At 43.4% G+C, this 18,871-nt stretch overlaps 1 protein-coding gene across 1 annotated transcript in view; it reads right to left on the reverse strand.

Annotated features, from left to right (window-relative positions):
- The window catches only part of LOC146822012 (cysteine-rich secretory protein 2-like), a 390,191-nt gene extending 373,990 nt beyond the window's left edge, over positions 1–16,201 (reverse strand). The window contains exons 1-2 of the mRNA XM_085609952.1: positions 16,196–16,201; positions 15,834–15,947 (exon numbers count right to left, since the gene is read on the reverse strand). Of these exons, the coding sequence (XP_085466078.1) occupies positions 15,834–15,947; positions 16,196–16,201 (120 nt within the window). The remainder of the gene's footprint in view (positions 1–15,833; positions 15,948–16,195) is intronic.
- Positions 16,202–18,871: the final 2,670 nt, after the last annotated feature.

Raw genomic sequence — 18,871 nt, forward strand, 5'->3', positions numbered from 1 at the left:
TGGCTGCATGAGTTTGTGAGTAGCTATATGAGTGTCTATAGGGGTTAATGATTGGTTGTCTGAGTACCTGTATGAGTGCCCGAGTGTCTGTGTGGGTAGGTGGGGAGCTTGACTCCCTGCATGGATGTGTGAGTGGGTAGTTCACTGGGTGAATGGGTTCATGAGTAGATCTGCGAGGGGCTGTATGGGTGAGTGAGTGTGCGTATGGCTATGTTGGTGAGTGAATGGATGTCTCAGTGGTATTTGTGTGAGTAACTACATATGTGAAAGGCAGTATATGTGTGTTGGAGTATATAAGTGAAAGTGAATGATTGTGAGAGTGGCTGTATGCATGAGTGTGTGCTTGTGTCAGTGATTGGTGGAGAAGTGTGGCTCACTGGTTAGAGTAGGCAGACCTGGAAGCAGAGGTCAGCCCGGGACCAGGGTTCAATTCCCGGCTTGGCTGGGTCTTGAGTCCATAAATTGTCCATGGACTCGATAATTCTCGCTCCAGTGCATACTCGATTCATGGGTTCACACTCTGCGACTCTGGGCAATAGCTTGCTTAATCTCCACAATGGCCCCTCGCGGCGGGATGCCTGGCTTTCACCTTGTGGATGCCCTGCTGGGTTATCTCACAGGGGAATACCAGGACGGGTTCCCTAAGCAAGCGCTTAGAGACCGGTTGGTGATTTGCGCTATATAAATATCTGCACATTTACATTTACATTGTAGAAGAGAGTAAGTATGTGTAAGTATCTGTATGAATAATGGAGATGGTGTGTGTATAACTGTATAGGTGGGTAAATGGCAGAGTGATTGATTATTTGTGTGACTGACCGAGTGTGTGAGTAACTCTATGGGTGAGTGGCAGTGTGCGAGTGTTTGTATGGGTGTATGAGTGCATTTATCAGTGGCTGTATTGATGAGTGACTGCATGTATGAGTAACTGTATGGGCGAGTGAGTGGATGTGTGTGTAGACCTGTGAGTGGGTATGTACTAACTGGTATTGGTGTGTCTATGGTTTCAAAAATGGTAGTCTGTATTTTAGAGTGGGTGTATGAAAGGTTATATTAGGGTGTCAGGAGGTGCATCAGATATTAAGTGGATGATGTCATCAATGCTGTCATTTGAGATGTCATCAGTGATGGCATCAGAGATATCACCGACCACGTCATGAGTGATGTAATATGTGACGTCATCAACAGTGCATTGCGGAGGCGTGAGTTATAGCTAGCTCAGCTAACTATAACAGATGAATTTCTCTGGTTTTGTACAAGTGAAATGTCAGCCTAACTATAACATCCCTGAAACCTGTTTTTTTTTCAGTGAATACCTAAGGTTTTTTAAATGCTAATTCCTAATTATAAGGTTCCTGAAACCTGTGGTTTATTCAGTGAATTTCTAAGGTTTTTCAAATGTTAATACTAACTATAATGTCCATGAAACCTGTGTTTTTTTTCAGTGAATTCCTAAGGATTTTTAAATGCTAATTTTTTAACCATGCCTACATAGGTCAGACATGTACAGAAAGAGGAAGAAAGGCAGCAAAAGATGCAAGAGAAATGCCGAAAGATGCAAGAGAGATGCAGAAAGAGGAAGAAAGGTGCAGAAAGAAGCAATAAAAATGCAGAAAGAGGCAACAGAAGTCTAGAAAGAGGAAGAAAGGTGCAGAAAGAAGCAAGAGAAGTGCAGAAAGAAGCAACAGAGGTGCAGAAAGAGGCCTACTTTGACTGCACCTTTTCACAGACTCATACAAAGCAGCCTAATCACTAATCCTTCTGTCAAGATGTCTTAAACCTCACTTTTCTCTTGAAGGTTCACTATTCATCAACGGCTCAAAATGTTAAGTCTAACAAAAAATGTAAAAACAGCAACCCTAACCATATTACTGTTGTAAGTCTCACAAAGTTTGTGAAGGTATGCATGCGTGTATCTCTGCTTTTACCTAGTGACATGTTACATAAAAAAAATACAAATACTTGAATACCTGTGTTTCAAACAGCATACTCTGTAAATTTGTGTAAAAAAAGGTGTATGCACTACTTTCTGCTCAGAATACAGGGCACATGGGTATTCAATAGTATATTTGAGGGGCTCTATAACACCTATATACATAAGACATGTTTGCCTGTGCAACCGAATGACAGAGCAGAACTGAGAAGATTTGACCACCTATAGGAGAAGGTACCCACTTTTTAAGCTACCATCTACAGATGCATAACAAATGTAAGAATACAGGCACAAGTAGACATATAACTCTGTCAGGTGAGCATGCAGACCTTTAAACCTGACAGCTTGCACTTCCCATTTGAGTACAGAAAGAGGCGAGAAAAGTTCAGAAAGAAGCAAGAGAAGTGCATGAAAAGAACAAGAGAGGTGCAGAAAGAGTAACTAATGTGCAGAAAGAGGCAAGAGAAGTATAGAAAGAGGTAAGAGAAGTACAGAAAGAGGTAAGAGAAGTGAGGAAAGAGGCAAGAGAGGAGCAGAAAGAGGCAAGAGAGGTGCAGAAAGAGGGAAGAGGGGTGCAGAAAGAGGCCAGAGGGTTGCTGAAAGAAGGAAGAGAAGTGCAGAAAGAAGCAAGAGACATACAGAAACAAGCAACAGGGGCAGAAAAAGGCAAGAGGGTTGCAAAAAGAAGCAAGAGAGGTGCAGAAAAATGCAAGTGGAGTGCAGAAAGAAGCAACAGATGTGCAGAAAGAGGAAGGAGAGGTGCAGAAAGAGGGGTGCAGAAAGAGGCAAGAGAGGGGTAGAAATAGGCAAGAGAGGTGCAGAAAGAGGGAAGAGGGCTGCAGGAAGAGGCAAGAGGGGTGCAGAAAGAAGCAAGAGAAGTGCAGAAAGAAGCACGAGAAGTACAAAAACAAGCAAAAGAGGGGCAAAAAGCCAACAGGGTTGCAAAAAGAAGCAAGAGAGGTGCAGAAAAAAGCAAGTGAAGTGCAGAAAGAAGCAACAGGTGTGCAGAAAGAGGCAAGAGAACTGCAGAAAGAGGAAGGAGAGGTGCAGAAAGAGGGGTGCAGAAAGAAACAAAAAAGGTACAGAAAGAAGCAAGAGAGGTGCAGAATGAAGGAACAGAGGTGCAGAAAGAGGCAAGAGGTGCAGGCAAAGGGCAGAGGGGTGCAAAAAGAGGCAAGAGGGGTACAGAAGAGGCAAGAGGGTGCAGAGAGAAACAAATTAAGTGCAGAAAGAAGCACAGGTGTGCAAAATGAGGGGTGCAGAAAAAGTCAATAGAGGTATAGAGTTAGGTAAGAGAGGTACAGAAAGAGGGAAGAGGGCTGCAGAAAGAGACAGGAGGGGTACATAAAGAAGCAAGAAAGGTACAGAAAGAACCATGAGAAGTGCAAAATATAGGAACAGAGGAGCAGAAAGAGGCAAGGGAGGTGCAGAAAAAGGGAAGAGGGTTGCAGAAAGAGGCAAGAGGGGTGCAAAAAGAAGAGCAGAGATGTAGAATGAGGCAATAGAGGTGCAGAAACAGTCAAGAGAAATAGAGAACGAGGCAAGAGAAGTGCTGAAAGAAGAAAATAGGTGCAGAAAGAAGCAAGAGAAGTGCGGAATGAGGCAAGTAAGGTACAGAAAGAGGCAAGAGAGGTACAAAAAGAGACAAGGGAGGTGCACAAAGAGTCAAGAGAGGGCAGAAAGACAGAAGACGAGTGCAGAAAGAGGCAACAGGGCTGCACAAAGAAGCAAGAGAATTGCAGAAAGAAGCAACATAAATGCAGAACGAGGCAAGAGAAGTACAGAAAAAAGCAACAGAGGTGCAGAACGAGGCAACATAAGTGCAGGAAGAGGCAAGAGAGGTACAAAAGGAGACAAGAGAGGTGCACAAAGAGTCAAGAGAGGTTAGAAAGAGGGAAGACGAGTGAAGAAAGAAGCAACAGGGCTACACAAAGAAGCAAGAGAGGTGCAGAAAGTAGCAAGAGAAGTGCAGAAAGAAGCAACAGATGTGTAGAAAGAGGCAAGAGAACTGCAGAAAAAGGAAAGAGACGTGCAGAAAGAGGGATGAAGAAAGAGGCAAGAGACAAGCAGAAAGAGGCAAGAGAGGTGCAGAAAGAGGGAAGAGGGCTGCAGAAAGAGGCAAGAGGAGTGCAGAAAGAGGCAAGAGGGGTACAGAAAGAGGCAAGAGGAGTGCTGAAAGAAAGAACACCGGTGCAAAAATAAGCAAGAGAAGTGATGAAAGAGACAAGAGAGTTGCAGAAAGAAACAAGAGAGGTGTAGAAAAAAGTAGGAGAAGTGTAGAAAGAGGCAAGTGAGGTGCAGAAAGAGGCAAGAGAGGTGGAGAAAGAGGCAAGAGAGGTACAGAAAGAGGCAAGTGAGGTGCAGAAAGTGGGAACAGGGGTGCAGAAAGAGGCAAGAGGAGTACAGAAAGAGACATGAGAGGTGAACAAAGAGACAAGACAGATGCAGAAAGAGGTAAGACGAGGGCAGAAAGAAGCAACATAGGTGCAGAAAGAAGCAAGAGAAGTGATGAAAGAGATAAGTGAGGTGCAAAAAGTGGCAAGAGAGGTGCAGAAAGAGGCAAGAGAGGTGCAGAAATAGGGAAGTGAGGTACAGAAACAGGCAAGAGAACTGGCGAAAGAGGCAATAGAGTTGCAGAAACAGGCAAGAGAGGTGCAGAAAGAGGGAACAGGGGTGCAGAAATAGGTGAGAGGTGCAAAACAGGCAACAAGAGAGATGTAGAAAGAGGGAACAGGGGAGCAGAAAGAGGCAAGAGAAGTGCTGAAAGAAGTAACAGAGGTGTAGAAAGAGGCAAGAGAGGTGCAGAAAGAAGGAACAGACATCCATAAAGAGGCAAGAGAAGTGCAGAAAGAAGCAACAGAAATGCAGAAAGAGACAAGAGATGTGCAGAAAGAAGCACTAGAGATACAGAAAGAGACAACAGAAGTGCAGAAAGAGGCAAGAGAGGTACAAAACGAGACAAAAGAGGTGCACAAAGTGTCAGGAGAGGGAAGTGAGGTACAGAAACAGGCAAGAGAACTGGCGAAAGAGGCAATAGAGTTGCAGAAACAGGCAAGAGAGGTGCAGAAAGAGGAAACAGGGGTGCGGAAATAGGTGAGAGGTGTAAAACAGGCAACAAGAGAGATGTAGAAAGAGGGAACAGGGGAGCAGAAAGAGGCAAGAGAAGTGCTGAAAGAAGTAACAGAGGTGTAGAAAGAGGCAAGAAAGGTGCAGTAAGAAGGAACAGATATCCATAAAGAGGCAAGAGAAGTGCCGAAAGAAGCAACAGAAATGCAGAAAGAGGCAAGAGATGTGCAGAAAGAAGCACTAGAGATACAGAAAGAGACAACAGAAGTGCAGAAAGAGGCAAGAGAGGTACAAAACGAGACAAAAGAGGTGCACACAGTGTCAGGAGAGGTGCAGAAACAGGGAAGACGAGTGCAGAAAGAGGCAACAGGGCTGCACAAAGAACCAAGAGAGTAGCAAGAGAAATGCAGAAAGAAGCAACGGATATGTAAAAAGAGAACTGCAGAAAAAGGAAAGAGGTATGCAGAAAGAGGGATGCAGAAAGAGGCAAGAGGGCTCCCCTCCCGAAGCTGATTATGGCCCCGGGGACCCCACCCCCAGGGCTAGGCCATTCTTTATCTTTATTTTTCTTAAATGTTCTATTATGAAGGGGGCGGTGTGGCTCCCTTTCCCTTGGCCCTTTTGGGTCCCGGGGACCCCATCCCCCAGGACCTGAGCCATTTAAAAAAAATTATAATTTGAAAGGGAGGGAGGCCTAAGGCCCCCCTCCGGAGGACGATTTTGGCCCTGGGGACTCCATCCCTGAGGTCTGCCCAGCGTTTAAAAAAAAAACAAATTTGAGGGGGCCATGTGGCCCCCTTCCTGAGGCCAATTTTGGCTCCGGGGACCCCCTCTCCCAGGCCTGAGCCTTTAAAAAAAAAAAACAATTGTAAAGGGAAGGGGGCACAAAGCCCCCTCCCGAGGCCGATTTCGACCCAGGGGACCCCATGCCCTGGGTCCCAGAACAAAGTTTTTTATGGAAGGGGGCCACTTTTGGCCCCTGGGTACCCCATCCCCTGGGGCCTGCCTAGCCTTTATAAAGAAAAAGAATTGAGGGGGCTGCGTGGCCCCCCTCCTGAGGCCAATTTTGGCCCTGGCGACCCCATCCCCAGGACATTGCTGGAGCCAGCCCTGGGGGGTGGGATTAAATCTAACATTTTAAATATATTAGTATAGGACTAATATTGTGACAGAATTACCAAATGGGCATTAAAATATAAAAAAATCAACACAAAATATAACTTTAGCATTAAACTAAATTGAACACGTTTGATATTAGGTAATCACGTAACACTTAGCAGACACAATGCTTAACACATTCGCTACAATTCCTAGAATCCCCAAAACAGGAAATATACAATGTGTTTGATGTGTTTATTAAGCGCTGCTGTTTGTGAGTCATTACCCTTGAGCAAGATCTCTGTGAGACTGAAACGCGTTGGAAGGGACCTTGAATTGGTTGTGAAATGTTATGGAGAAGAAACAAAAGGAATTATATTCCACCTGTGAGTATATATATAATATAAATGATAAAGGCATTTGCCGAAACGGGTCATGCCGCTACTTCAATAAATGGACTCTCCAGTGTCCCCGCTGTGTCCCTCTGGTTGGAAAGGAAGAGATTGAGTGTGTGATATTTTGCAAGCTGGCCATTGGCATGCTAGGGGGGCCAGACCTACAAGTGTCCGAGGATCATTGGCAACAAAACAAAGACGTTATACCAAGGGATTGTTTTACCTCGCGACCTCCGCAACCAAAGACAGTAAGGTATCGCTGTGTATTCACAGTCCGTGACTGCATTGACGTCTACGGTAACACTGACACTGGGGATTTGTCGCAGGATATATGGGCACCCAGGAGAGTTCAATTATTGTAAGGAGACCGGGACTGGAACAGACACTTGCCACCACGTTTTGCAGCAATACTAACGCACACTTTGAGATCAAGTGGAGCCCATAAGAGATGCTCACCCAGCTCTTATGTTTGCTGGGAACTGTAGTTCGAGAACCAATGCTACAGTGATGCTCTATGAATGAACTTGGGCTAGTTGTCTTCCACCAGTGGGAAAACGGCAGGACATTCAAAAAGAGGGTGGGTTTTGACTTCCGGCGAGAAAGGCATTTGATAAAGGCATTTGCTGAAAACGCGTCCTGCTGCTACTTCAATGAATGGGATCTCCAGTGTCCCCGCTGTGTCCCTCTGATTACAAGCTGCTAGACATCAAACATCTCTCCCCCTTAGAAGATAATTAGCCACACTCCACAACGATGAGAATCTTTGATTTATTAAAGCACAGCAACGACAGTCCTAACATGTTTCGGTCACACTTGACCTTTTTCAAAAGTTTGCCTTGACACCGTTGACGCTGAGTAGAACCCAAACAAAATCATTGCATCAATTTATAATATTCGCCCCCTAGTGGAAGCCTAAATAGATCAAACTGTTGCATGCTGGTACTTGCGATTTACTGCCCCTTGCTTTTTCTCCCTCCAGTGGGTGGTGCCAAATTATTTTATTCAATTTGCTGTTGCAATTTTATCGTTGTGCCTTAACAGTCCTATTCTTAAGGCTGCTGAGAACCATACCAAAGTTTGTCTTTGGCGGCTGTTCCGTTGCCTATTATTGCCTTCATGAGCACACAGAATTGGTTCCACTCAGGCAAACACGGCGCTCTTGCTGGTGGTGCGTCGCTTGCGGCAGAACCAAGATGCTAGACATCAAACAACTCTCCCCCTTAGAAGAAAAATAGCCGCACTCCACAATGATGACAATCTTTGATTTATTAAAGCACAGCAACAGCAGTCCTAACATGTTTTGGTCACACTTGACATTTTTTTCACAGGTTCGCCTTGACACTGTTGATGCTGAGTAGCAATCAAACAAGAAAATTGCATCAATTTATAATATTCGCCTCCTAGTGGACGCCCAAATGGGTCAAACTGTTACAAGTATATATATGGCGGTGGTGCTGGGCACACAATAAAGAAAAAGAAGTATTGCAAGTTTTGGGTTCGCTTCGTCTTTTCCACCACAGGAAGATAGAGACGAGTTTACACGATATATAATATATATATATATATATATATTATCTACTGGCGGTCGCCAGTAGATAGTTATAGTTACAACCTAGTTTCCATAGGAAATCTCAAAATTCTATTTTGAATAACTTTGGCGCCGGTTGACGAATCCTTGCGAAATTTCCAAAACTAATGGGGCGCTCCGTTCAGCTCCTACCCTGAAAGTCTTGGGGTGATTCGTCAAGCAGGGGCCGAGAAAAAAGGGGGGTCCCAAAATGCGTTTTCCCCATGCATTTTTCCATAGGACCTTTAGACACAGCTACAGCCCGAACAGCTGAACAGAATTACTTGAAATTTGGCAGAGAGGTAGCCATAAGGTCAAGGAAGTGCCTTTTGCAGGTCTGGTGTAAATCTGTTCAGTATTTCCTGAGAAAATAGCATTTAAAAGCATATATATATGTGGGTGGAACCTAACCACACATCTCATCCTGAGATCTGATTTGCTGTCAGCACTTCATCCAAGAAGTGTTGGCAGCCATCTTGGGACCAATATACATGATAGCACCTCATTAAAAAGCATTGCAGTTAATAGAAGGTTTTAAGACTTTAGTTACATTATAAATCATTTGTTGATGGTACCATACTCATTTTAGGAATTGTGGTATGTTCTAAGGTGATTTCACCATGTGAAAAAGCCTTCTGCTGGGATATCATGATTGAGAGAAAAATATTTTCTCATGCTTTTACCACAGAGGTTTGGAAGGTGATCTATAAGCTAAACTGAGAGCTTATTTTCTGTAAATTCACATTATCTTTCTCAGTCATGTGAGAATGAAGTCTGACATTCTCAGTAAAACATGTACATCCAACAAGGGCAGAGACTGTCAGTTGATTCCTTTGTGTTCTACTGCAGCTTCCCAGAGTATTCCAAAGAACTACTAGAGCGCTAACAGTCCTACTTATGATAAACGTATGGCAGACCAGAAGCCATCTTGATTGGAATAAACTGGTAACACTTAAAACATTTAATTTAAAAAGGAACACAATGAGGGGGTTCATTTTGCCATAGAAATTATGATTAATGCTGAAGAAAGAAAATGAGGGCACATTTTGAGTGACTTCTCAAATCCTCTTCTATTTCATTAAAAAATTCTGACATGCAGACTGAAACATGCACTTTCAATACCAGCAGCAGTTTTCCCTGGTGAGCAGTAGCTTTACTACAGTGATCTAATGAGCAAAAGAGTGCTAACATTCTGAATGTATGGCAAATGTGTGACACATCTGAATACCTTCATGATGGAATCAAAGTAAATAACTGAAAGCATTTCCTACTGAGGAGACTGCACTACATGAGGAAATTAGGAAGCTTCATAACAAATAAATCTCCCAAGATGGCCACCGGAGACAAAAGAGCCCAAATGTAGCCCAAAATCACCCAGATGTAGCCCACATATAGCCCAATGACAGAAGTGTGCAAAACACTTATTATTTTGTGTTTTTGCAGTGTTATATAGTGCAGACTTGTCAGGTATTGGAGTGCTTTACATGAGCATTGGTTACATCACACAAGAACAAATTAATTTTGGTTGTAGACATGGGGAGACTAAGTGATTTGACCAGAATCACAGAATGTCGAGTTGAAGCAGAAACTTCAACCTGGTTCCCCAGTTGCAAAGTCTGCAGTTCTGGAAGTAACACCACATCCTCTCCCCTAAGTGCAACATTTAATCAAGTGGTCAACTGGATAAAAAAACATAAAGATAACAAATAATTTAAAAGTGCTTTGTCGCTATTTGAAAACTCAGAAAATATGTCCTTATTTTAGTCTTTTAGAGCACTAACCATAATTTTGATGCCAATAAGACCCTCTCATATATGTAATTTCTAAAGGAAATGCTCTAGGTATTGCAGTTTTGATTACATCAAGATGATGTCAGGCGTTCCACACTTTTGTAATAAATATAGAATGTTAGCAATCTAGTTGTTCATTAGGATACTGTTGAGAGGCAGAGGCCAGGGGCACGGACTCTGAAAATTGAAGGCAGGTAGGAGGGTGCAAAGGCAACAATTTAACCACACTGAGCAGGCAGGAAGGGCTGTGGAAGCACAACAGACTATGGAGGGCAGTGGAAAGGGGGCAGGGGCAACAAACCAACAATACAGGACTTGCAAGAGAGGCTGTGGCAATGTAATAGACCATTGTGGGCAGAAGGAAGAGGCAATGGTAGTACAACCATACATGCCAACAGACCCGATTCAGCCAGGAAACGTCCAATGTTTTTAAGCTCAAATGGGCTTTATTTGATCTGTCTCCTGTCTACAATCTCCTCTTTTTCAATGTAACTCAAAGGGGAAAATCAATACCCCAGTTTTTTTTCAAAATCTCCCTCTTAACAAGTTCAAAATGTTCGCAAGTATGGTACATTGGATCATGGAAGGAAATGGAGTAGGGACATGGACTTGGATAACAGAGGACAGGAGGGACATGGAGAGGTGCACCAAACTGACCCTGCAGGGCAGGCATCAGGGTTTGCAGCAGCACAATACACCACACAGGGCATGCAGGACGGGAGTGCAGCACAACAATCCATAGAAAGCAAGAGGAAGGGGACAGGCCCATGCACATGGACAACAGAGAACAGAGGGGCAAGAGGCAATGGTAGCTAGCTGACCATAATGGACAGACAGGAGAGAAAGCTGCAGCATAACAGACCATAAAGGGCAGGAGGGACGGATCAGGGGCATTACAATGGAACAGACAAGCCAGGAGGGAGGGAGTAGGGGTCTGCACATGTAAACAGAGGGCTGGGGGCAAGGGGGCAGGGCAGGAGCAGCAAGATAGCCATGGAGGTCAGGCAGGATGGGCACTAGAAGCAAGACACACCATGAAGAGCAACAGTGAGACTGTGATGGCATACACACAGACCATGGAGGGAAGGTGGGAGGGAGTCAGGGGCAGCTAACTGACCACACAGGGAAGGTGGGAGGGGCCATGGCAGCACAGAAGACCATGCATGGCAAGTGGGAGGGTTAGTGGCAGCACAATGGCTATGATGGGCAAGAAGGAGGGTGCAGGGGCATGCACAAAGGACGATGGAGGATAGAAGGGAGGGTCAGGACCTGTGCACAGACAAGAAAGTTCAGGGGAAGGGGCCTCACAACAGACCACACGGGGCAGGCAGGAGGAGCAGTTGCAGCACAACAGACCAGGGAGGGCAGAAGCGTGTGGCAGTACAATGGACCATGTAGGACAGGAGGAAGAGGATAGGGGCATGGCATGTGGACAGGCAGGGTGGAGGTGGCAGGGACAGGTTACAGTCATCTGACAATGCTAGGCAGGTGGGAGGGGAGTGGCAGTTCAACAGAACAATCAGAGTAGATAGGAGTGGCAGGTCCATGGAACATGGTGGGCAAAAAGGATGGAGCAGGGGCATGCACAAAGACATCGGAGGGCAGGGGGAAGGAGAATAGGGGCAGCAAGCTAAGCACAGAGTTTAAGCAGGAGGTCAATGATGGGGCATAGAATTGGGCAATGGAGGGCAGGAGGAGTGGACTGGTACATCATACTAAATTGAGGGCAGTGGCAGCACATCAGACCATGCATGGCAGGAGGGAGGAGGCTAGTCCATGGATTCACACAACAGAGGATAGGGAGGAGGGGGATGGGGCAGCAAGCTAACTGTTCAGAGAAGGCGGGTATTATGAACTTTATTGTTTTTAAAACATTGTGTCTGTGCGAACTACTTAAAATATGAACAAGTATGCAGCATAATCTCACTTTTATTCAGGAAGAAGAGGACGTTTGTGACTGTGACTCCGGGCTCACTTGGCAGAAACACCCCCTGACCCTCCACCCCCTATCGCAAAATGTAATGCTCGTGAAAAGGGTAGGTGAACACAGTGTTATATAGAACATAGTCCTGAGAGCACGATTGAAAATGAAAACTAGATATAGTGTATGGTATAAACTATGCACCAAAAAGTGTGATATAAGATGAACCGGGCGTGAAATATAATATGCAATACATTGTGCGCAATGACGGATTCATTGGAGAGCGCGAGATAGCACAGGCACTAGCGCGTGCTATGCTATATGCGCCTTGGAGTGTAATATGCACAGGGCAGTGTTGTGTAACCTAACTAGTCTCTAAAGTTGTAATATAAAATATGTGCTGGGGAGTGTAACGTTGCATATGCACTGTGACAAAGATATGGATCCCAGATTGTAATATGTATGGCATAGCACTGTGCGTTATAACATAGGCATCGAGGAAGGCACGTTAGATGGGGCAATATAACCCGTGCGAAGACAAGTGTGGCATGACATATTCACGGGGTGGTGTTACAGTGCACATGGGCTAGAGAGTGTCATAGCATATGCACTAGCTAGTGGAATACAACACAGAGGTGTGTGGCACTCGGCAGGCAATGGTGGGTGTAACACAGCATTGGGCTCTGTCAGGAGCGCGCTGTGACACTCAAGTGATGTTCGTCCCCTTTCCAGAGAGTAAAATAAAAAGTATTACACATCCGGCAGTGGATGTGTGTTTTATTAACCGTGAGGGGGGTTTCTTGCATAGTTTTGGTCGAATTTTGGTCGAATCCCCTTTGAATGGCTTGGTGTGCATGTGCATTAAATGTGCCCGTCAATAGCTACCCATGTTTGTATAAATAAACGACAAGGGTGTCTACCGGGATTAGGCACGGTAGGGCATCAGACATGTCAGAGCTTCACTAGTGGTGTAAATACATTCCACGTGGATTCATTGTATGCATAGTCGCCTTTTAATGAATATCACGCAAATCGTCATGGTGATAGGTACGTACGGTTTGTCCAGCATGTCCTAGGTGTGTCTATAAATATATATTTTTTAAAAGTAATAAAAAACAGTGGCCGGCCCTGGGGATTGGGGTCAAAAAAATATAATTAGGAGACAGGCCCTGGGGGATGGGGTCATCAGGGCCAATAAATTAGAATAAGAAGGGGAACCACACAGCCCCCCTTCTTAAAAAATTAAAATAAATAAAAGACTGGCATCGTGCCGGAGGCCATGCCCCCTCCGTGCAGCACTCTGCAAACGCGCCCCCAACAGGCATCTCCAGTATGCGCCAGGGAGCTGCGCTGCAGACAGGTGTTCTGAGGCCAAGCCCCTTTTTACACCTCTCTGCAACGCAGCTCTGTGGCGCTTACTGGAGGTACCTAGTGGTCTAGTTTGACCCTAGGGACCCTTAGGATTCAAGGGGACTTAATCTCTCAACTTAGAACAGCCACAGGGCGCGTTTACACAGTGGTGAGGGGGAGGGGACGGGGCCTGAGGTGACGTGTGCAAACACGCACTATGGCACGTTTTAAATTGGGGATATAATTTCCCTTCAATACTGAGGGCCCCTGGGGGCTAACTAGCCTACCAAGTGCTTCCAGTAAGCGCCACTGAGCTGCATTGCAGAGAGGTGGTCCAGGCCGTGCCACTTTTTACACCTCTCTGCAACGCAGCTCTGTGGCACTTACTGGAGGGACCTAGTGGGCTAGTTGGACCCTATGGACCCTCAGGATTCAAATTAACTTAATCTCCCAACTAAAAACGGACACAGGGCGTGTTTACACAGTGGTGAAGGGAGGGGATGGGGCCTGAGTTAACGTGTGCAAAAACGCCCTGTGGCCTGTTTTAAGAGGTAGTTTTAATCCCCATGCCCTATTATATACTGGGGGCTTACAGAGGAGGTCATGCTAATCACAGGAGGACCCCAACGCATAATGTTCCCTAGTGTATGTAGGTGTTTTCACTGTATTCTAAGTGTCTTTTAACATAGCACTGGCTCTAGGACTGGTTAGTCAGACTCAGTTACCACCAGTATCCGTCTGAAAAAGTTGAGGGTACAGGATGATTTTGCAACAAGGCTTCTTTCTGCTCTTCTTTTTGTTCTTTCTGCACGTTATCCTTCTTCCTGCACTTTTCTTCGTCTTTGAGGACTTCTGTTGCTTCTTTCTGCACTTCTTTTGTTTCTTTCTGTGCATTTTATCTTCTTTCTTCACATGTCCTATCTCTGTAGGCATAGTTAGAAATTAGCATTTAAAAAACCTTTGAAATTCACAGAAAAAAACATAGGTTTTAGGCACGTTATAGTTAGGAATTAGCATTTAAAAAACCTCAGAAATTCACTGAAAAAAACATAGGTTTCAGGGGTGTTATAGTTAGCTGGACTTTTCACTTGTACAAAACCATTGAAATTCCCCCGTTATAGTTAGTTCAAGGAAAGACTATTAATTAGAGAATAGTAATTTGTAACATGATGTGAATATAAGGTATTTTGTGATTGAATTTGTGGTATTGGTTACACACGTTAGCTTTTGGACATTTCGTCCTAATTTTTTAAATGTCAATATTGCAATAGAGGCCTTGGTTTGTGGATCACTAGACTTTCTAATGTCAGCAACAGTGATGAGGTTTTAGCCGATACACGGCGTTATTTTTCTTAAGTTTTACTTAAATGTAGGACAATAGATATATGACAGAATGTTATTTTGACATATTTAATGTAATTTAACATGTTTATAAATTTAGAACAACCTTTATGTTGCTTTGAGATTTCTCATGTGACAATGGTGTGCCGATACACGGCTTTATTCTTGTCATCTTTGAGGGATGTCACATGCCAATATATGGCGTTATGTTTGAAGTTTTATAACTTTATTTCAAATTTGGGACTGATATTGAAAGCCGATATACGGCGCAATATGTAATGAAATGAAATTGTTATAAGATTGCCTTAGAAATCACACTCCAAAATGGCGATGATTTGCCTAAAGTGATTTTTCTAAAGTGTTTGTCCTTCTACGATGTCTATGCAATGTGATGTCATGTGACCCACGTAACGCCTCTTTGAAATATGCTGCTTCTTTGGTGCGAATTTTGTAAAACATCAGACTAAGGCATAGCCGAAACGCGTCATGTTTTCTATGCTCGCTATGCAATAAATGACTAAATAACTGCAGGAGAGTCCCGTGAGTGCTTTCCCGAGTTCCTGAAAGTGACTGGGAATGAGCGCGTATATATATATATATATATATATATATATATATATATATATATATATATATATATATATATATATATATATATATATATAGATATACACAGAAACATTGAGGAGTGACTCGTGAAGACTTACTTCATGAGGAAGCTGCGAAAGATGCCTACTGTAAAACATTGCTGTCCAGAGATGAACTGAGGCCCTTCAATGTTTGTTCCTCAAGGACCACAATGCAAGCATTTGTCAATCGAGTATTTCAGGCCATCTGATGACAGACATTGAGCTTACAGCAGAGGGGCAATTGAAGTATTGGCTGATCTAACAAAATGATAGAAAATTACTTTAGGAAGCTAAGAAGGACCTGTATTGGATTTGGTGGTAAGGGAAGATAGTCATCTGGTGGAGAATATGCTAGAAGACAGGTTTGGCATATTTAAGTTATGGTGCTGGATTTTTCACAAGAGGAGAAACTTCAGAGAGAGAATTTGGCACTTCCACCACATCAAACGATTTTCCATTATCCACCTCGAAATCAGTCTTTACTGATTGCTTTATTCCTAGGAACAGGTTTTTTAAACTTAGGACAAGAGATGAACAGACATGCCCAGGTATCCATTTAAACATTTACTGTCCACAATGTAGATATAACGGACTACTAGAGAGATTTGCATTGGAGGCATTTTGAATTCTCTTTGATATAAGGTTAGAAATACTAAAGGCAAATACATTTTTCTTTACATCCATGAAATTGAGATTTCATCCCTAATTTTTTTATTTAAATATCAGTGTAAAATGTATCTCACCACTTTTTGCATGTCGCTGGCAGTTGGGTTGACGCTTCGCCTCAATGCATTGTGTTTGTCGCAAATCGCCCTTTGAACATCAGCATTATCAGTTTCCAGTTTAGGATCTAGGCTCTGAAAAATATAATCAATGTATTTAAATAACCTAATGCAGTCAGAATCGTATAGGTATAGTGTAGTGTGCTAAGGTGAGGTTACAGCAACCATATCAAGTGTACAGAAAAAATGTGGTTCTCTTACCCCAGTCCTGCATCTCGGACAATCACCAACAATAGACATTTCAGAGCATTCCTTTGTATGATGCTAGCTTGCACTTTGAGAACTATTGGGACATTCCCAACTGGTTGGGACCTTTAACGTACATTCATAGCTAGTGAAAGACATCAGGCTAAAAATCTGGTCCAATCAAATAAGATAATGGTGGATTTGGGGGCGTCCACATTGTCAGTGCAATCCCTCATTTATTTCTGTGTTTTTGGCAAGGCCTGACCTACATAACAAAAGGGTGGTTTGCACAATAGTTTATAATGTGGCATAATCCCTCATGTGAAAGATGTCTATTGGATGTATTTATTTGGGTATTTGTACATCGATTCCTGTATCTGTTTATGTTTTGTAAGCCCATTGAAAATTGAAACATGACTAGGCGCATTAAGAAGTACAAGTGCAACTGTTAAGCTCATTTTGATTGTGCAGTCACTAGTAACAGGAGTGTTTTAAGGCAGTCTTGATGTTATCACTTTAGAGTATGGAGGCTGTAAACAGATTCCATGGGTTTAACCTGATGAAGGAGAGGGGTGAGCCGGTTTCATTGCGTTAGATTGCTCAGCAAGGAGAGAAAGTATTTATTGGTTCATTGAAGTCTGTCCAATAGTCTTCTCAGCATGGTTTCCTTTTCCCATCAATTGTTTTTGGGAGTCATCCATCCTGTCTGTCCATTCATCTGCCTATAGATTAAGATGTATCTGTTGATTTATTTCAGGTTTGTTTTTTAAATTGACACAAGTTGTTGCTTGTTGATTGTGTCTAAGAAGAAGTGGTCTCTGGTTTGTCTAATAGCAGAGGTAAGATAACTGTTAGGTGTTAGGGTTCAAGGAAGTAAAGAGTTGATACCTGGTGTAAACAGACCCTAAGCGGCTTTGATCCTCAAAAAGAAGCTCAGTTTTAGTATTAAATATAATATAGGTCCAGGAAACCCATCTGGGCCATGGTGTAGGAGTATTTGATGAAAGTTTCCAGGATCATTTAGAATACTAATAAATAAATAAATAAATAAATATAAATATATACATATATATATATATATATATATATATATATATATATATATATATATATAAATATATATATATATATAATATATTCACTTAAAAAACCATAGGTTTCACACATGTTATAGTGAGGTGGACATTTCACTCGTAAAAAACCAATGAAATTCCCCCGTTATAGTTAGTTCAGATAACTATAACTCGCACGCCCGCAATCCACTGCTCATGACGTCACATATTACATCACTCATGACATGGTCAGTGGCATCACTCATGACATCACTGATGACATCATCCTTGTGATAGAGTGGCGGTCGCGCGAGTTATAGTTATCTGAACTAACTATAACGGGGGAATTTCATTGTTTTTTTATGAGTGAAATGTCCACCTAACTATAACATGTGTGAAACCTATGGTTTTTTAAGTGAATTTGCAAGGTTTTTTAAATGCTAATTCCTAACTATAACGTGTGTTAACCTATGGTTTTTTAAGTGAATTTGTACGTTTTTTAAAATGCTAAGTTATGTATGTATTATTATATATATATTTTTAAGGTTTTTCATCGTGCGCGCACCCCGCGATTTAAAAACAAAACAAAAATGGTTTTTTCACCCTTCGGGGTCCTTCAGGGACCCCCTGACAAAGGCTAGGGGGTCAGGAACTCTCTACCCTGCCCCCTTTTCACGTTCGCCACCTCTCTTTTTCAGTGTCGCACCCAAAACAAACAAAATGGCGGCCGACACTTCCTGATTTCGACCGATTCGAACGTTGACTGACATGTAACCACCAATCAGAATTACGCTCACGCACGTAAGGGAGCGCGCAGTGCGCGCACGGTGCGTGCATATAGATATTTATGTACTTTTAACTGCAATTTTGTCAGGAACTACTGTACAGATTGACTCCATATATGCAAAAGGTACATGCCTGACCTGAGGACTACCTCCCTGCCAAATTTCAAGTAATTCTGTTCAGCCGTTCGGGCTGTACCTTCGACTAAAGGTCCTATGGAAAATAACATGGGGAAAACGCGTTTTGGGACCCCCCTTTTTTCTCGGCCCCCGCTTGACGAATCACCCCGAGACTTTCAGGGTAGGAGCTGAGTGGAGCGCCCCATTAGTTTTGAAAATTTCGCAAGGATTCATCAACCGGCGCAAAAGTTATTCAAAATAGAATTTTCAGATTTCCTATGGAAACACGGTCCTAACTATAACTATCTACTGGCGATCGCCAGTAGATAATATATATATATATATATATATATCTCAACTGTGACCAATTACTGAGGTCAAAGCGTGCAGAACACAAGTAAGAACTGACACAAGCATGTCTCTGTGTCTGTGTACATGACTCACAAATGGAGCACATGTTTGAGGAGGTTCGAAGAATGCCAAAGACACCAAGAAAACCAAAAACCAGAAGCAAACAGGCCCAAAACATGATTGCATTCTAAAAGGGTATTGTGGGTACACACAGAGCAGTGGCGTCACTAGGGTTGGTGTCACCCGGTGCGGGTAACTCATGGTGTCACCCCCTCACGACTTACCGCATGGACCTCCTCCACTCCGAGTCCGGCTTCCCCCTCATTTCAGGGCGTGCCTGGCGGTTTAACCAGATTTAACTGATGGAGAGCTGCCTGGCAGAAACTCATCCACCATGGTGGAGTCATGTGACAATGACACCGTAGTTGAACCTCCCACCCAGGCTTGGAAATCGGGGGGGAGGTGCTCCTACAAGCTATTCCAAATAAAGGTCTCAGTTCAATAGCAC

The sequence above is a fragment of the Triturus cristatus genome, chromosome 6 (assembly GCF_964204655.1).
Source record: "Triturus cristatus chromosome 6, aTriCri1.1, whole genome shotgun sequence".
NCBI classification, from domain to species: Eukaryota; Metazoa; Chordata; class Amphibia; order Caudata; family Salamandridae; genus Triturus; species Triturus cristatus.